We start from the raw sequence: 19,276 nt of genomic DNA on the forward strand, positions 1-19,276 counted from the left end.
TCCCTAGAAAGATATTCAGGTCATAAAATAGTTTACTGACTTTTCTAAGTAATTCCACTCAAAGTTTTTGGAAGATACAACAAAATAAATGTTTGGAAGAATGTCAGGAAAGCAGTAAGGCCAAGGTCAATATGAAAACTTGAATTCCAATCCTCCACAGCTCTACATGATAAATTATTTACCTATGTATTTTGTGTCTAGACTGCAAAAATCTAATTATGCCATTTAAACAGATTTTATAATTTCATAGGAAAAAAATATTGAACATAATTGTTCATGGATACAGGAGGAAAGGCATTTCTCACTTGCTATGTAATTTGATTTTTTTTTAATGTATTTTTTTTTCCTCAAAACAAAATAAGCCACAGTCCCAGTGTTCTTCAGTGCCCTAATAGACTGTACTTTTGAATGGCAGGGTAAAGGAGTGGAATACGGAAGCACCATGAGTTCACTTAAGTGCAAGCTTCAGAGACACCTCACCAGGTTTCACAAGGAAACAGGGCACGTGCAGTTACACTAACCCTGCATGCCTGGCTGCCTGCCTCTTGGTTCTCCAAGGGCTTAAAAATCATTGTCCAGCTGAGCACATGATCTGATACAGGGCTAGCATTTCCAAGACTTGCAGCCACTTTTGTTTTCTGCTCTACTTCGGTCCCTCTCATTTTGTTTGGGGCTACAACACTGCAGCTCACTTCAGAGTCGAATGAGATAAAATTGTAGTCTTCTATAAACACCAACACAAACCAAAAGATTCTCTCTTAGTCATCCACATTCCATGTAATTGCTACTTTAAAGAGAAGAGTGGGTACGTAAACTTCTTACTGTAACATGCCTGAGATCCGCTGGAGGAATTCATTCTACATCAAGCTCAGTCCAGATCCTTACATTATCATGACATCATGATAGGAAAAACTGAGATCTACCCTCAAGAAAACTACTATCACATTCTCAATGACTTTAAATGCCTAACAGCTGCGTGCTCAGTTCCACACTCCATGTGCAGATACCTCACACCAAGGTGCAAGACAGCAGCAAATTTAACAAACTGTTCTCCATAGCTGGCCTTTGGGATCCATTGGTAGAGAAACCATTTAGGAGACCTTCTGCATAGAGGAGATGGCACTCTACTTACAGGCTTAGGCTCATCAATTGGAGGCAGCATTTGAAGACTACGTGCTAGCAGAAAGCATCTTCCAGCAAGCAAGGAAGTAGAAACAAACAAATGGATGAAAAAATGAAGTCTTATGCAAGGAAGATTTAGGTGCTATGTTTGGAAAAAGCTTTTTACAGTAAGCACATATAAGCTTTGGAAGATAGCCCTGGGGAGAACAGAGAACTTTGTCACAAGGTTTTAGAGCAAGTGTATCAGAAAACCTTTAAGAGGAGCTTTAGAACCAAGGGATGCCCTTTAAGTCTCTTCCAGTCCTAACTCCTCTGGTCCTGTGATGAACAGTCAGAACATAAAAATGTAGTAAACAAAACTAAAAGGAAGGCAGGAGTGGAGGTCACTTCAGATGATAGTTGGCAAGCCACCTCCCAAAGCCTCTCTGAAGTGCTGTCAAAGTTTCCTCAGGAAGTGACAAAGACAAAAATTTACCTCAGTCCTAGACCTGGCAACGTCTGCTGTGGCTGCCACACATCTATGCCAGGACTTGGCAGAGGGCCGCAAATCGCTCCTTAGCCTGCCTGAAGTCAGCAGCCACAGCATGGGGCACTCCACAGCCTCACACCCGTTAGGATGCTTGGACACCATTCCCACCAGCCACACTTCAACACAGAAAGAGCACACTTGGCCCCTTGCCCCCATGCTCCTTTGTTCCCTTGGGAGTGTTTCCACTCAGGACAGAAAAGCCAGGCCAAACGGGAGCTGCAGTTCACTTCCTCCACACCACAGCTGAACCCTGCTCAGCACCAGGAACTGATAACATGGGGGCAACTGATGAGAACAAACACATCAGAGTGAGAGGCCAGGAGGAATCTGGGATGACATGACAGGGCTTGGAGCATATGCTCGAGCAGTTGCTTGTACTAAGATGGAGGCATTCCACAGATGGATACCTCACTGCCCAGCAGCGGTAATTTACCAGGTGAAGTAGTTCCAGAGCAGGCTTGAGGCCACTTGCACAGCAGCATACTCAGGATAGCTATAAAATTCTATCTGCCTACTCTTCCACCTGAGGCCATGAGGCACCAAGCCATTAGGCAGGCATCCTGTTCCTACCAGCACAGGAGCAGACAGAAACCACCTCACCTCAAAGAGCACTGCTTTCCCAGATCCATGAATAACTAAGCTCCACCAACAAAGCCAGCCTTCCAAATGACTCACACGTGGCTTGATTTGCCCCAAAATTCCCCTCCATCACTCTCTTGGAAGTATTTTCTTTACATAAACCTCAGGACTATCTCCTTCCTGTGCCCGACTCCACGCTGCTCCAAATTCCCCCCCATCACACCCACAGAGTTTTAAAAAACACAAGCTACTTCTGAGGAAGAACGAGTGAAATACAGACACCAAAATCCAAGTTTTGATAGATTTACATTGAAAACAATAGGCCAGCTTCTCTTCTGTGGTGCAGCACGACCAATGCTGGGTTTCCTCCGAGAGCCATCAACTTGCTCTTCATCTCTGCTGCTATGGCTCCAGACCAAATGTTGGTCCCACAGCATGGCAGGAGGAGTGAGCAGCATGGAGCACAGCCCTGGTTTCTCTGTTCTCCTCACCCTCCCAGTCACACCTTCTAAAGCCAAGCTGGGCTTTGAGGTATGTGGAGATGCTGCCTCTGCCAACACTAAGCCAGCTACAAACTCCCCCTCGCTCAGGAATGCTGAACTGGCAGAAATAGCTGAAGCCCAGGCTCTCTGCACAGCTGAGGGCTGCAGACCATCAGGGCAGAATGAATCAGTGACCCTCTTGTCTGATTTGTTCAGAAGTGGAGAGCAAGAGAGGTTTATAAAGCAACTTAGTCCTTAATTTCTAATGAGAATAAGAGCTCATTTTAGGACTTGGACATGTTGGACTTAACCAGTTACCAAGGGCACTACTAGATACAACATGGACCAATGAGCCAGGCCTAGGACTGATGGGGAAGGCAGCTGTTAGGGTTCCTCTCAGTAGATGCAGAAACACATTTTTAGGTTACTATCTAACTTCAAGCAGATCAGCTGACTGATGAGTGCAGTTGTTCACACAGACAGGCAGTTCCCCTGTTTTGGGAGTCTGAACTTCATGAGGGGATTTGACATATGAAGGATTCCTTACTTTTGGAAAATTAGAGCATCAGCCTCCACAGCAAATGAGACACTTGGGATCAGAAGAGAGAGTTTTCTAGAATTATACACTGTTAAAACTCAGGAAGGAACATCCCTCTAATCATTATCTACTAAGCAAATGTAACTACAGATACTTACATCTTCCTGAGGGTTTCAACTGCCACTTCAATGAACCTACAGAGTAATTGCATACTCCTAGGAACACAAAGCTGCCTTACAGCTTTCTTCTCTTGCCCCAGAAGAAGTAAACAGTTGCCCTGCAAAACCTCCAGCACACATCAATGTTACAAAACAGCAACAAGTAGTGGGCAAGAGGAATGTCATTTCACAGGACACTTCATCACTATAAAATTACAGGATTTTGTACTGGGGGATAAGAAATAAAGACGTATCCACATGCTCTACCACAGGCTCCTCAGGCTTGTGGAAACCACATTTATTTTGTCTCTGTGCCATTTTAAAAGCTGAAGGCGGGAATTCTCATCAAGAAAGGAGGAAGGACCATCGCCAAACACTTTGGGTTGAACTCCCCATGCCCTGGCACCTCCTCAGGGCAGAGTACCCACGCCGTCCAGACTAAGAGTCAACACAAACCACAGGGAGCACGAGGGATGGCAGTAGTTTGTTTTCCAAACGTTCAGCTCAGTTGCTTTGCACGAAAGAATTCACTCTAAGTTTCCTTCTTCACATAGCTCACTGAATATTATGAGATATGGCACTAAAAGCTGCCTAACTCGCATCCCACACGCCAGAGACCATGGAATCATTCAGCTTGGAAAAGACCACTGAGATTAGCAAACCCAACCATCAGCCCACGACCACCAAAGCAAGCAGCAACGCTCAGCTGGCAGCTGCTGGAGGAGCGGGCCTGCCCGTGCACTGTTTGCCACCCCAGCAGCACGCTCAGGCGCGCAGTTCCCCCCGTGCAGGGCAGAGCGGGGGCAGGCGGAGCCAAACTGCACAGCTAAGCACATTGCTGCTCCAAACGTTAAACGCACACACACAAAAAGAGAAGAGTGAAAGACGAGACAAAAGTTGCAATAAAGGCATTCCTGTAAGCAGTCGAGCAAAAGACGCTTGAAAATAAACCCACGCGAGCCCGTAAGCTCAGCGCACGGCGAGCAGCAGGGGCTGAGGGGCTCGCACCACACGAGCGTCCCTGTGGGGTCGGCCGCTGCCGCCGCATCCCGCCCTCCTCAGCTTCCCGCCGCCCCGGCCCCACCATGACGGGACTCGGAGCGCTGCCGCGGGGGTGGCTCCGGGGACCCGCCGGGGGCTCCGGCAGCGGGGAAGGGGTGGCAGGTCCCGCCCCCCTAACAGCTTCCTCTTTTGAAAAGAAGTTCAAAACTACCAAAAAATTAGAATAAACTAAAGAAAAGGAAAGCCCCCTCGCCCCCCAGAGGCTGTTGAGTGGAGGAATTCACTCCGCCGAGCCGCCCGCCTCGGCTCCCACCGCCCGCCGGCCCCCGGACGGGCCCGCAGGAAGGGAGGCGGCAAATCTGTCCCTTTTCGCCCTCCGCCAGCCGAGGAAGAGGGAAACCCCCCGGCGCACGGCCCGTCCCCGCCGCTACTCACTCCAAGCAGACACACTTTCAGCTCGCGTATCGCCATCATCTGCCCGGGGCCCGGCCGCTCCGCATCGCCCAGCGCCGCCGCCGCCGCTCCGCACTGCCCCGCCGCGGCACGGCACCGAGCCGCCCCCGCCGCGGTCACATGCGGCCCCGCCTCGGCGCTGCCCCGGGGCCGTGCCGACTCAGCTGCGGGCCGCTGCCGGGGTCTGCCTGCGGGTTGGCGAGCGCAGAAAGGAGGGGAAAGGCCGACTGTGCTTTTACACGACCCTAGTACTAACCGTCCCTGTTTTGATTCGGTCAGCCTCTGGGCTGCATCCCACGCGCAGAAAAGTAATGATGAGTAACAATTTGCAGCTGGTGTCAAAATCAGTCCTCTGAGAGCAGTGTGGGGGGTTGGCAGATTCCCCCCCCTCCCTCTATTCCTGGTAGCCAAATTCAAGGGCTTGTGGAAAGCACCTGTAGGCTGTAGACCTGGAAAAGCAGAAGAGGGTTGTGTCCGTCAGGGAGTTGTCTGTCATGGGATGTAAGTCACACAGAAGAAAGAGATCTAAGGAATCATAGAATGCTTAACGCTGGAAAAGACCACTAAGATCATCTAGTCCAACCCTCAGCCCATCCCACTGTACCCACTGCCCATGTTCCTCAGAGCCACATCCACACGGTTCTTGAACACCTTGGGGAACAGTGACTCCATCACCCCCCTGAGCAGGAGAGATGCATCACAGAGGTTCTCAGTGCCTAATGAACCTTGATTTTTTTTTAGGAGAGTTTAGCAAAGAGAAAGAAAACACAGCAGATTTTCAAGCAACCCTTCCAGAAAGATTCTAGTGTTCTAACTACAAGGGCTGCTCCAAAAGTAATGCCTCCTGTTGTATCATTTTGGCCCTCGACATCGGAAGCAGATGTTGGTGGTACAGCAGTAGAGGTTGGACCTTCCCACCAGTATGGGATGATGTCGCCTGACATGGAAGTGCATATGAAGCAAAGAAGTGAAATTGAATTCCTCCATGCGAAAACAAGTAAACCTATGGGCATGCATCAATGCTTGCTGAACATTTATGGAGACTAAGCAGTGGATGTGAACTCCGTGTGGTGGTGGGTGGTGTGTTTCAGCAGTGGAGGATTCATGGACAGGAGGTAGAAAGTTCCAAGTCTCCATACCATCCAGCTCCACCCTGTTATTCAATTTTAGGCCTGGGTTAAATGCTGTCCCTATGACCTCCATTCAGATTTGTCTGCTGCCAAGGGACTGAAATTCACATACTGTATAATGATTCAGGACCATCTTTTGTGAAAATTCATTTTTTGGTCCCATCTTTAAACATCGCTGTGTTCCACATATCCTAATGGTCATCTATCTCTTTCCTTTGACACAGATTCTGTAATTCTTGGAATTTGGGAATTTAGCTTTGAGTGTGTGTGTGTGTGTGTTAGATGTTGTTCTAGCTGAGCTAATTTCAGGAAGAAACAAGGAAAGAAAGAAAGAGAAAGAGAGAAAGAGAAAAGAAAGAAAGAAAAAGGGAGGGAGGAAGGAAGATCCTTCAAAGTCAGGGAGATAGGAAGAGAGAAAAACAACAATACAAGCAGACGTGCTCAAGTTTTAAAAAAAGCTAATGACGTTCCTTCTTCCAGGAACTGGCATAATCCTTGTGTTTGTCTGCATGCAAGGAGTTGTGGTCAGGAAAACATTTTTTGAGGTATTGGTCATGTTTCAGTGTTTTCAAATGCCTGGTTAAAAGCAAACGAAAACAAGACTCTGTATGTCAAAGGTTTTTTTGTTTTGGTTTGGTTTGGTTTTTTTTTTTTTGATAGCATCTTCTTCAAGTAATAATTATAAGTTTTGAAACAATTACTTGCCTCACTTCTTTCAACCCAACTGTGTTTAGCTTTTAGGAAATAGAGCAGCTTTGTTTTCCAGTAGCATTATTTTAAGTGAGTTGTTCTCAGAAATAATATAATCATAGAACCATAGAATCATTTGAGCTGGAAGGGACCTTTACCTAGTCCAACCCCCCCGCAATGGACAGGGACACCTACAGCAGATGAGGTTGCTCAGAGCTCCATCCAGCCTGACCTTGAGTGTCTCCAGAGATGGGTCATCCACCTTCTCTCTGGGCAGCCACTTGCTTCTGTTTCCCAAAAATGGTGGAACCAGGCCATTCTCTGTTTTATTGTCATTCTATAACCATGCAATGGCACTGATCTTAGATAAGTCACTGCTGACCTATGATTAATGTAAGAGGGAGCTCCCCTGGGCTGGGCTTAAGTCAGGGAGACACAGTCTAGCTCAAGGTGTTTCCACGCATGATAACAATAAGGTTTGTACAGGCCTGTCTCTGACTGGAAATACAAGGTACTACTGGCTGCTGTGGGAGGGTAGGATTGATTCCCCATCCCTGGAGGCATTCAAGGCCAGGTTGAATGGGGCCCGGGCAGCTGAGCTGGTTGGTGACAGCCCTGCCTACAGCATGAGGCTGGGCTTTGAGGTCCCTTTCAACCAAAGCCATTCTGTGATTCTATGCATCACCTTTGTCTTTGTGGTCACTCAGGCTACTTTCTTTCAGTGCAAAATCAGTGGTTTAATGCGTATAGACCCATTGAGGAACAGAAGGCAGAAAGCCCTCTGGTGAGACACAGGATTCAGGAAAACTTGGTTATTCTGCTGCCTGCATCATTGCCCAGCTGGGAAACCTGGGATAAGGTGTTAACAGCACTTCTTCCACTGTTGCATCTTCTTTGACTGAATTCTTGGAGCCAGAGGACTGGTTTCCAGCCCAGAGCCCACACCTTGTGTCAAATCATGTGGTTATGAAATGGCTAAAATTCTGGAAGATGCTGCTTTCTCTTTGTTTGTTTACTTAAATTTCAGTTTGTTTGCTTAACTGCTTTGTTTGTTTATTTTAGAAAGTCAGAAAAAGGCTGTTCTGGCCAGGCTCCGCGAGGCACCCAAGACACGAAAACTAAAGAAGGGGAATAGCCTGGCAGAATCTGATTCTGATTTCAGTCACACAGGTCTTAAACCACTGCAACTTTTTATTATTTGTTTTTTTTTTTACTCTGTAGTGTTATTTCATTTTATTCCATGTACAGAAATGTAAAGTAGGCCCTTCGTAGCCCGTTGATTCCAACACTAACACCAGGAGGATCTGCAGCTGCCTGTTACTCAGTACTGAGGAACTACTTCATGTTTCCAACATCTCTTGTTTGTAGCACTTATGTGGTCCAGTCGCTTCCTCCTGAATAGAAAATCCACTGGAAATGGGGAGTAAACCTCTGCAAGCTGCTACTTACAGTTGCACTGCCAATTACTTTGAAAAGTAGCATTACTCCTGTTGAGAAAACTGGAGTTTGCTTACATGAAACTTACCGATGTTCTTCTTGATGGACCTTCAAACAGATGTGCTGTTCCTAATGAAGTAGGAAAGATTTCTCTCAGTGTAAGTGCGCACTTACAAAGAGAGTCAAATTCACTCTGCTGATTTGCTGATAATCCCCAGGGCAATTTCCTATCATTGGAGAATGCTAATGAGAACTTGTACAAATCTTCTTGATCCTCAGCAACTCCTGTGCCACGGTCCAACCCAATGATAGTACTGCATTGCTCATAGAACTACATTGCTCCACTCTGATGGTTCTGTGGGGAAATAATCAAAAAAGCTTTTTCTTAGACCTGAAAAACAAGCACTGAGGTACACTTGGAGAACAATACAAATACTACAGGCAAATAAGTCCCAAGAAGCAGTAAGAAGTAGCTGAATTAGAATATAGATGCAAATTGGCTTTAGATCTATTCAGACCAGAAGTTAGGAGTAGGGCTTTTCAAGGCTTTGGACAATTCTTCTGGTAGTACCTGTCGGAGCACCAAATGAAAGTGAAAAACAAATTCATTTACGACTTGTGTGAGAAGAAATTTCTGAGATGAGCTGAAATAGCAAAAGTCAAGTCTCTGATATGATGGATTATTTGTCTATATTGCTAAGCATATTTGCCAACCAGCACCAATTATTCAGGTCTGGACATCAGGCGTGATGGGTCACAAATGAATCAAGTTGGAGGTCTTTCTGCTGAGACTGAAATCACTGAAGTATTTCATTTACTCCAGCAAAAGCCACCCAGCTGCTTTGACCTGAATTCATGTTCTCAGTTACTGGTGGAAGTTCCATATCTCAGTCTCTTCTTCTGTATGAACTCTAAAAAAACATTTATGGGAGCCAATAATTTTGGATGAGTACTTCCTCTTGTTGCATTTTGTACAAAAATCTGCCTCAGCATGCATGGATTTCCAATGTAAACAACAAAAGTTGTAGTGATTGCACATCTGAATGTACAGCTCCAAACAGGGATCCCACAAGCTGCAGGCTCCCAAGACCGCATTTTGTGATGTCTGTAGCTGCCAGTTTTGAGTGCTTTGGAAACGGCATCGTGATGACTTGTGGATCAGTCCAGCAAGGCGATGAGACCTGTCTCGGTGTACTTCTTGTGGTGCTGAACTTGGTTTGCATCATTCTTTTCGTGCTTCTGGCATGGCTGATACTTGTTAGATGCTGCCCCAAAAGGGGGATGTAAGGATCAGCTTCTCCCAGCGAGATGCTCTCTGACTGGGATGATAATTAAGGAGGGAGCTTTTCTGGCACACAGCCTCCCAGATTGCAGGGATGCTGCGCAGCAGGACAGCATCAACTTCTTGCCTTCCATCTCGTTGTAAGAGCAGCCCAGCAAGGGTCTCATGGTGAATCGCAACTGGACTTGATGAATAAGAACGCTGTTTCCTGCCAGCAGTCTATTCCACAATACAATAGTCTCATATAGAGCACTATGGTATCTAGTGGCTAGCTTCACCCAGTTTACCACCATTAGCTTTGTATGGGGTGAAGGAGCCTGTGTTTACTACCAAATGAAAGGAGGCCATCCACAATTCTCCTTTTAATTAAGCTTAGCCTTGTAAAGTATGAAAAGAGTATTATACTAAGGCCAATGTTTTACTGTCCAGTAAGCAGGCTCCTATTGTGCGTGTTGCCAAGTAGAGATAACGGGGCCCTTATGCAGTCAGAAATTTGTCCTGCCAAGTGGGCATCAGGTTTGCCTAAAGCATACCCAGTGCGTGTGTATGTGGGTATTGCCAGCTGGAGATCTGAACTTCACATTGATTTTTCCCATGAAATCCTGAGACAGAATGCACGTTGATAGGTGCTTCCTCTTTTTACAGAAGGCCCAAAAGAGATCTCATCATTCAAAAATAAAAATAAAAACAAAAAACAAAAACAAAACCAAGCTTGCAGCACAAACAGTACAGTTCCTATCATTTTTTTTCTTTGTTTCTGCTATTAACAAAATGTTGGTCCGTTTGAGTTTCAGTTTGAGTTTGGGAGTGTAAATTCTCCTCCCATCACCAACTTAAACAGTCCCGATCATGGGGAGGATATTTGATTTAAGCTCCAAATCCCCTTTGGAATCTACATCCTTTACGAGGACAAATTAACCCCTAAAGATCCTTGAAGTTTTGCGAAGCTTTGGCCATGCTGACACAAATTATAGTTGTTGCTGTTATAATGTCGGTGATTATTTTTTTTAGGACAAGTGCTTGTGTAATCCTTGTTTCAGTTTCCATATATGTCAGTGATAGAATTGCCTGGTTATGAACCTGAGAGTTTGCCTCCAACACAGATGATCTACATTTGTTCAAACTTAAAAATAAATGAGAAGTCTGTATGTTTTGTCTCGTAGTTTTCGGTCTTGTAGTCCTTGCTGCCCAGAGAAGCGGTGGAATCACCGTCTCTGAAGGTGTTTAAGAAACGTGTAGATGTGGTACTGAGGAACATGGCTACTGGGCATGGTGGTGATGGGCTGACAGCTGGACTAGGTGATCCTGGTGGGCTTTTCCAACCATAATGATTCTATGATTCTAAGTAAAATTGTATGAGCAGAATCAGTGCAGTGAGAGAGACTGCATAAATTCTGAGCAATTTTTTTTTTTTTTGAATATTTAGTAATGAAATACTCTCTACCAGGTGGAAAGGAATGCACTATTTGATCAACAGCTTTATTTTTCTAACGAGAAACAACAGTATATTCATCTCTTCAAATAAGCAATAACTTTTCAGGACCCTGAGTGCATCAACAGATGCTGGTTACCATGATGCAGCTAATAGCTGGGACTGTTTTGAAGAGCAGAAATTGAAAATGTGCACAATTAAGCATATTTTCTCAGCCCAGCTTTGTGCTCCTTCCCTTCAAACATTTTTTGTGATTTCTTTAAAGATAGATGCATCAGGTACAAAGATTTTGCAGTGCATTGGAAGGCTGTAAATGTTATTATTCAGAGCAGTTAAATGACAAGCAAAGATACATACACTCTTCTGTGGTACACAAGCATATCCTCACCAAGTAGCAGTGGGTCAGGAAATCATGTGTCTCACCCCCACGGTTAGAAAATGGTTAAGAAGTAATGAGAATGAATATAATAGAGCAATAACTGGGAAGAGAACTGGCACGAGTCATCTGTAGTAACAGAGTAATCAACTGTACCTGCAGTACAGACCTAGAGGGAAGCTAGTGCAGAATCTTTCTACAGATGTCAGAAAGTTGATAAAATGGAACCGAAAATGATTCATTCTGACACTATAAGGAAGAAAAAACATCATTTCATTAAAACCCAGAGAGGAGTCAAAATCTTCATTTTGGTATTAGGACATATTTTAAAAGTTCTATTCCTGATGGAGGTATGAGTTTGGGATGGTCCTACAGTGGCCTACTCCCTCCAGTGAGTCCCAGGCCTAGAATGGAGGAGTGGCAGCCAACCCCTGGCCCAGGGGTCATGTAGTCATTGCAGTGCAGGGGCTTTTCATGAACAATTCAGACTTCTTTCAAGCTAATTCTCTTCGGTGGACTTCTAGGCATGTGCCTTTGGCTACAGCCCCTTCCAAGCAGATCAGGAACAGAGCATCCTGTGGGAATCCCCCTTGGGGTGGTGCCTAGCATCTTTCCCATGGGCACTTGGGTGACCTAGATCTCAGTGTTGGCTTTTGTTTCAGGATGAACAGCAGCTTGGCAAAAAAGGAAACAGATCTGTGCAGTTCACAAAGGATTTGTACAGGGTCCCAGAGCATTTGCACAGTGAATGGTGGATAAGTGGATTCAGATATCTTCACCCTGTAGGAAGGGGAGGTGAGCTACACTGTGCAAATAAAAGACGCAATCCAGAGTGCAGAGCTGGTTGGGTGTGTTACTCCACGGCATCAGCAAACTGATAAGGTCTGATTTATGCCAACACGGTCATGGGGATGTAAGCATCCCTCTGAGGGAACACCTGTTCTTGGATGGGTGACTCTGAAAAATAACCACAAATGGAAGGCTGGCTGCTGTGCCTACCTGGTGCAAGGGAAGGAGTAAAATATGCAAGTAATCACACTCAATGTACACGTGCCACATTAGTGGCGTTGAAGGAACTAAATGTGTAACAGGAAAGGATGCAGAGGTTTCTGAGGATAAGAACACGCAAAGCACATCTTAAAGCAAGATGTGCTGCTCCCTGCTCTATCTTTACAAAACCTCTATCTCTGAATCAAAGAAACAAAGTAAGTCTAACAGCTTGTTTTTTCAAGATAAGCCACATTTTCATTGCTTCTCCTCTCACTTGCATTGGCATGCTGTACACTGCATGCTTTTGTGTCTGCTTACCAGAAGTTATCAGTAGATAAGCAATAAGTATAAACTGGAGCTTTCAAAGAGAAAGGACTTTTCATTTCTCATCAAGTTCCAAACACCCTGAGGTTTTGTTCCTCAGCAGTTTTGGGAATGAGAGGTGGCATACACCAAGCAAACACAGCCTCCTATTACATCTATTTCTCATTGAGTCGAGTCACAAACTAAAATAGTCCCTGTATATTTAATCTGATTTAAATCCTAAAGTACATTTGAGTGAAAGGATGTAATATATTATTTACAGCTGGTCCATTAGCCTATGGGTTAATGCCACTCATGTCTATCAAAAAAAAAAAAAAAAGTACTGTTGATAGGAAATTTTGAGAACCAGACAGCGTCTGTGAAATATTAATTGCCTACGCACAAGTCATGAAGAACAGCAGATTGCCCTTCCATGTGAAAGGAGGTCCCCTGGAAACACCATACCTGCACTGCTTCCTATATTGAATATTTTCCAGCATTAGTGCTAGGATTTGTCCTTCTTTTAATCCCTGATAGCAGAGAGTTGACCTCGTCCCGTTCTGCCTCTAATTTGTCAGAATAAGAGATATTAGTTAGCCACTGAACCCTACAGAGGCATCAAAAAGTGGCACCAGTACAGTCAGCTATGAGAACGTGCATCTCTCCTGTCTTGCCAGTGTACACATATGTATGCATGGGAGTGTATCAAAGCGGAAAGGACAGGCGTAAGGGTGCTCTGCTCCTACAGCTTAGCGAGCAGGATAAAAAAAGGACAAAATATAAGGAGCCAAAGAGAAATTAAACATAATACATCTAAGCAGATTTAAAAAAATGAATATAACAGCTTGTTTTCGAATAATTGAGCATAGAAAACCTTTATCACTTGCACCAATACGAAATTCTCCAAGCGGGACTTAGTTCCCCACTGTTAGGGCTCCTTGTGCTCCTTAGTCTTGGAAACAGTGGTTTTCAGTCTCTGTGGTTTTTAAAATGCTGCCTAGAAAGAGATGTGAACAGGAAGAGTGCAGAGAAGGGAAGGTATGTGCATGCAAATGTGCAGTCACAAATCCAGCTCAGCGGGCTTAAGTATGCTCAATTAATGACAAAATTTTATTTAAATTAAAGAATTGCAGCCACCCTGTTTGAGAGCAGATAGATTTTTTTTTATTTTATTTTATTTTTTCTGTGCTGGAATTGCAGAGAGTGTTCTTTTAAATCAATGTTATTTCTATTCATTTTATTTATATTCCTGCCCTTTGCTCTCAGCAAGTCTCATTGCCAATGGAATATCTGAGGGTGAACGATGCCGCTTTCTTATTTCACTTTGTGACTTTGATATTTTCATGGGGGTTTGCTGGAATAAATGATGCTTGGAAATATGCCAACGTTCTCAAGGGGTCGATCCATTTTTATTCACAAAGATTTCCTGTACGCCCTGCTTGACAAACATATTCCACTAAATCATTACTTTGATCCCACCCACATTCCAATACCACTGTGCATACTTTGTCTGACTTTCTTTATGAATCACCCAATAAAACACATCCAGCTCAAGATATTATTGGCAACGTTACAGTCTATGTACATTAAAGCTCATTTTAAACAAAACCTTGAATTGTTACCAGTGCTCAAATCCAAGAAAAAGTCAAAATGCAATAATGTAAAACTTCTTAATGTGCTGATGATAAAAATATACCCGATGCCCCTGAACGGTTCCCACAGTTAAGTAATATTACAGCTTACACTTGCACCACAATAGGACACCTGGTGGTTCAAACCTTGTATGATGTACAAATGTGATTTGGAAATGATTGAGATAATGAGCCAGGACTTGTTTTAGGAGTGTAATTGCCCGTTCACATCTCCAGCAATTTAATTCAACAAAGGAACTGTTTTAGGACCAACAGTTCTTTAAACTTTTGATATGTGGTATTACAGTCTTGCCCCATACATTGCTGGTTTTCATAACTCCTACTGTATCACTGTCTTCCTCGGAGATTATACGTGGTTTTTATGTGCATTTGTATCTTCTCTAGTTTTGTGTGCATTTATTTCAGATACATCACCTCATGCTTTGGGTTCCCTCCCACTTCAATAACAAAGAAGTTCTACTTAGAAACTGGAAAATGTCAAGAGCCATTTTTCAGTTGTCCTCGTTGTTTTGAGTAACTTTTGGTGATTGTTTGCTGCTTGGTCTTTGTCATAGTCTGTAAATTCTACTAATGTTGTAATGCTGTAAATAGGACACAAAACGAGTCTTTTTTAGAATATCCTCAGCCTCTGCTTTTACGGGCATAACAATTTCAATTATTTTTAATTGAATTGATCCATTCTATGTTTTGCATGTTTTTCCCTGCTTTCCTAATATCATGCCTCTATCTGTCTACATGCGTATCTTGGCTCAGTGCTGCATGAATGGTAATTACATGGCTGATAACTGAGTTGAAAGATGGGTAGAATGAGTGTGCATCTGCCCTTAAAAGACAATGCAAATGCACACATCCAAAGACCAGCTCGTCCAAGGGTCTACAAAAATGTGTGTAACTGACCCTGAAATTCAGTAAGCTGAGGTTACCTAAACAAAGAGCTCTTAGGGTATAACCCCTTGACTTCTCCACCCCTGGCATTTTTTAGGATTGACAGGTCCTAGCAATTGCACAAACTGAGATAACAAGCCATGTCCCAGAGCAATCACTCTCATAACATGCATCCTATTGGCACCTACCACCCTTTGGATCAGAAAAAAAAAAAAAAAACAGAAAAAAAAGAAAAAAAAAGAAAGCCTAGCTGCTTGCAAAGGCATGTACCCAATTCTCCCTGACTAAACGGATTACACTGTTGTTGGCTGAGCAGGGTGGCCAAGAAGACTTCTAGTTAGCTAGTATTCACACTGCTTGTGAAACGGTGTCACTGTTGAATCTGACCTAAACCCATCTGAAATCCAAAAAAAGGTCTTCAGACAGCTTGCCAGACTCTGCTTTTGCCAAGATTTGGGTTTTGTTTCCATTCTACTTTGGAGAAATGCAAAGTGAGGACAAGAAAACAGAGACAGTTCAAAAACTGTTTACGAAAACACAATTAAAAGTCCTGTACAAAAGAAGCTGGCCGAGAGGATTTCAGGATGGAGAAGCAAGAGGGCAGGCAAAGCCAGTGCTGCAGTGGGAAGAGAAAGGGAGGGACTGGTTGGAAGAGTGTGAAACTAATGTTGGAAAAGCAGGTTTGGTGACAGCTGTAGTTCAGTTCCATTTGTCTCTCTGAGATGTGTTCTGGGATCTGAATAACCCACCTCTGATTCAGCAGAAGAGTGTGTGCCTGTTATATGCGCCAATATCTGGGCAGATCTAGAGAGATGCAAATTTAAACTCGGTAGACCAGGAAATGAAGGAGCAAACAAATGCAAATATATTCATCCGAAAATCAGGTTGGGTAATGCCAGGTAGGAACTGACTGGGTGGGGAGGGGAGACTGTGTGGGCTGAGGGAAGGCTGGAAAGCCCAGCTGACTCAAGGGCAAGTCCAACAGGGATGCAGGGTCTGTCCTGGCATACAGCTCAGAGCAGGGACATGCTTTCTATTGATACTCGTCATGCACGTAATGGCATCAGAGAATAAAAAATAGCAAAGATCTTTTCTTGGTTTATTTTTTTTTCCCTATTTTCCATCTCAGGAAACCTCTTTCTTCAGGAAAACTGCTTATTTCCTGATAAGCAGCACTAGGCAGGCCACTTTACCTCTTCTGATCTCTGTTTCTTTACCTAAGAGAGAAGAATAATGACAGTATTCCAGCTGCACATATGTGTAGTTGTTGGAATTTCCTGAGATAGCAAGCCCAAATTCAGCCTTTTTCAAATTAAAAAATAATTTAAAAAATGAAAAATCTCAACAGGCAATGAAGGAAAGGATTCAGCATTTCTCATTGCCCAGTCTTGTTTCCTTACCGTACGCTGGTGACTCACATACCTCTGAGAACGAGGAAACAGGGAGCTAAGGCACATCAGTACACCTGAACTCTGCCCTGTTTGAGCAGTGATTCAGTCTTCCCACACCAAACGTAAGCATGACACACGATTTCTGAAACAGAGTACCTCAGAACTGCAGCACAGCTCCCTGCTGAAGGAAACTCATGTGCAGGTGTGTGATATTGAATGAGGAACCCTGTGCACATGTGGTACTACAACACTGAGACCCAACTCCCTGATGCAGCCCCTGATGTTTTTTCTTTATTCCTCTTTCACAGTGAACTTGAGAACCATTAGGATCAGATACAGATACAGACTTTGACTTACCCACCACAAAGACCACCCTCATGCAATGTCTATAGCCAAAGGAATTAGGGATATTCCCACTAGTAGTGGTCTTAACAGTGAAATAAAGAAGCTGGAATATCTCCTACACGCATGCCTTTCCTTTGACCACTCGCAGTAGCACTGCCATCCTTGCGCCTTTGGTGTAACAGCTTTACTTGCAAACAAATTGCCATAACCATTGCAAGCTGCAGGTGCAGCCTTAACATTGCATTAGTATCTATCTGATTTTGTATTTCCCAGTTTTGAGATGCTTGATCACTTGAACTTGTCACTATTCTGGAATGACTGGAATGACATGAGATACCCACAAAGCAAACTTAACTTTGTGTTAACAGAGCTCTTTGTCAGCAAATTTTAGTGTTAATCCATTCTTGGCTATCAAAATAAAAAGCCTGCCTGGGCTGTCATGTCCTGCATCTCACCGAAGTTCTGAACAGGTGCAGCTCTTTATCCAGGAAATGGGTGAGATTAAATAAAACTGAGTGCTGCATAGTCTAAAACCTTCATCTCCTCTAGGAATGTTTCAAATACAGCCCTGCTCCAATAAAAAGCAACAGCAAAAGACCTCCGGTATTTTCATCAGAGAAAGGAAAAAGAAAAAAAATAAAACAACAAACAAAAAGAGGACCAGGGCAGGAGAAGGGAAGGAGAACAGGGAGGAGAAGGGAAAGGCTTTACGAAGAACATCCCTTCTTAGCAGAAATGCTTCCATGAGGTATACTTTCAGGTGCGCATGAACAGTTTCCCAGGCTTCAGCCATCAGGTTTCCATGCTCATCCTTTCATATTTCAGGTACCCACATGCTTATGTGTGTATATGAATGTATCTTAGCCTGTCTCCTCAGTTGTGGGCCAATTTTGGTTAAGCACTACTCAAAGAACAGAAAGATAGCCTTTAAAGTAAGGAGCGTATGCCTTAGCCAGAAAGTGTCACAGATGTGTGCAGACAGAATCCTGGGGGTGGGCAAGAAGCTATGAGTCAGTATTGTTCAAGAGGATAAGCATTTGTATTATGCACCAGCAGTGTAACCCCAAAGCATTTCTGTAGGCCTTACAAAAAAATAGCTCTGCAGAGGAGTTTGGAGGAGGATGGTGAGATAGTTCTGCAGATATTTATGGTAAGCTCGTCCCACACGGGAAAGGGAGCTGGGAGAAATGCAGAGCTACTTAACATGTGGACAGTGAAAGCTGGCACTATTGCTTGGTGACACGGTGGCTTGCTTCTTCAGAACAAATATAGGAAATTGAGTATTTCATGTACGAGTGCTTGGGCTTGAGATCCTCACACCTGAAGCAGTTCTGACTGAAGAAATGGTGATCCAACTACAGAATCCCATTTTGCAAATATATCAGGATGGATATTACATATCTCATACAGCCTGGTCATTTATGCTGATTCTAAAGGATTTATGCAGTACTTTATGTAAATGCCATAATACCTCCTTGATTGCTGTGGGTCTTTATGAGATACTCCATGTAGGTAGCAGTACAGGTGTCTTCTGTCCCATGCAAATCATCTTGCCAATGAGTCTTCCATCCATTCCTTTGCACCCAATTTGTGGTGGATTACGAGAACTCCAGCACAAGATCTGTTAGAATGTTTTGCCAGGTGCTGTTTTGCTCATTCTTTGACACATCCCAGTTAATAAAACAAGCCTGTTATGAAAATGTTCAGGTATAATTAGGTCACTTGTTTTCAAATGGCAGTCCACCACTCCATCTGAAAAAACCAGCATGTCGCACACTTCTGGGGTGCCTGCCTTGTTTGTTACCCGTGATGGGCAATCTTACCATGGGTATGAACTTTGGATCTGGCCTTCAAAGAGTGCCAGAAGATTTACAGGTCTCCTGAGGCCAAGAACTTGAGAAATATCTGGTTACTTATTCATTAAGTGGGTTTTTCTATTGCATGGTGGCTTGAAGCCAAATCAAAGTAATTTTTCTCCATGTGTGTATGACTATGAGCCAAAGGTTTTGCCACTGTATCTCTGTTTGCAGAGGAAGACACCTCTCCTGATGACTGCTAGCAATGGTACCAGGGCCATCTGCACCTGAGAAACAGATCGTTATTCTAGGACTAACTTGTAGCAAAAAATTGCAGTTCTTGTACAGTTCTAATTCGTCTTCCAAGGTTAAATCACTCTGATCTGTGTTTCAGATCTCACCCACTCCTGCCTATAGAGAGCATCACTAATTACTGCTTGAGCAGAACACATACGCACAGCGTGATCCAAAATTAATTTATATGAATTTATGTTAAGTATGATCTTTTGTAATCATCATTTGCCTTGCTTTACTGCATAAATGGTACGCTAGCAATAACTAACACTATTAATATAGTCTTGAGAGAAGTAGTTCGGATGCATTCCAAATTATAAACCCAGTTGCATTTGTATCTCATTCAGTTTACTTTCTCATTCTGATAGTAGTAGTCAACAGCTGATTTCAGACCACTGTGACCTACAGCT

General features: G+C 43.8%; 1 protein-coding gene across 2 annotated transcripts in view; it reads right to left on the bottom strand.

The window, feature by feature from the left end:
* The window catches only part of RAB31 (RAB31, member RAS oncogene family), a 59,719-nt gene extending 54,758 nt beyond the window's left edge, over positions 1–4,961 (bottom strand). Inside the window, exon 1 of one of the 2 annotated variants that reach the window (XM_015282510.4) lies at positions 4,861–4,961. In XM_015282510.4, coding sequence (XP_015137996.1) covers positions 4,861–4,884 — 24 coding nt within the window. In that variant the 5' untranslated portion in view covers positions 4,885–4,961. Of the gene's footprint in view, positions 1–4,845 lie in introns of both variants that reach the window. The other variant, XM_015282509.4, reaches the window with a different exon arrangement.
* Positions 4,962–19,276: the final 14,315 nt, after the last annotated feature.

The sequence above is a fragment of the Gallus gallus genome, chromosome 2 (genome assembly GCF_016699485.2).
Source record: "Gallus gallus isolate bGalGal1 chromosome 2, bGalGal1.mat.broiler.GRCg7b, whole genome shotgun sequence".
Taxonomy (NCBI): domain Eukaryota; kingdom Metazoa; phylum Chordata; class Aves; order Galliformes; family Phasianidae; genus Gallus; species Gallus gallus.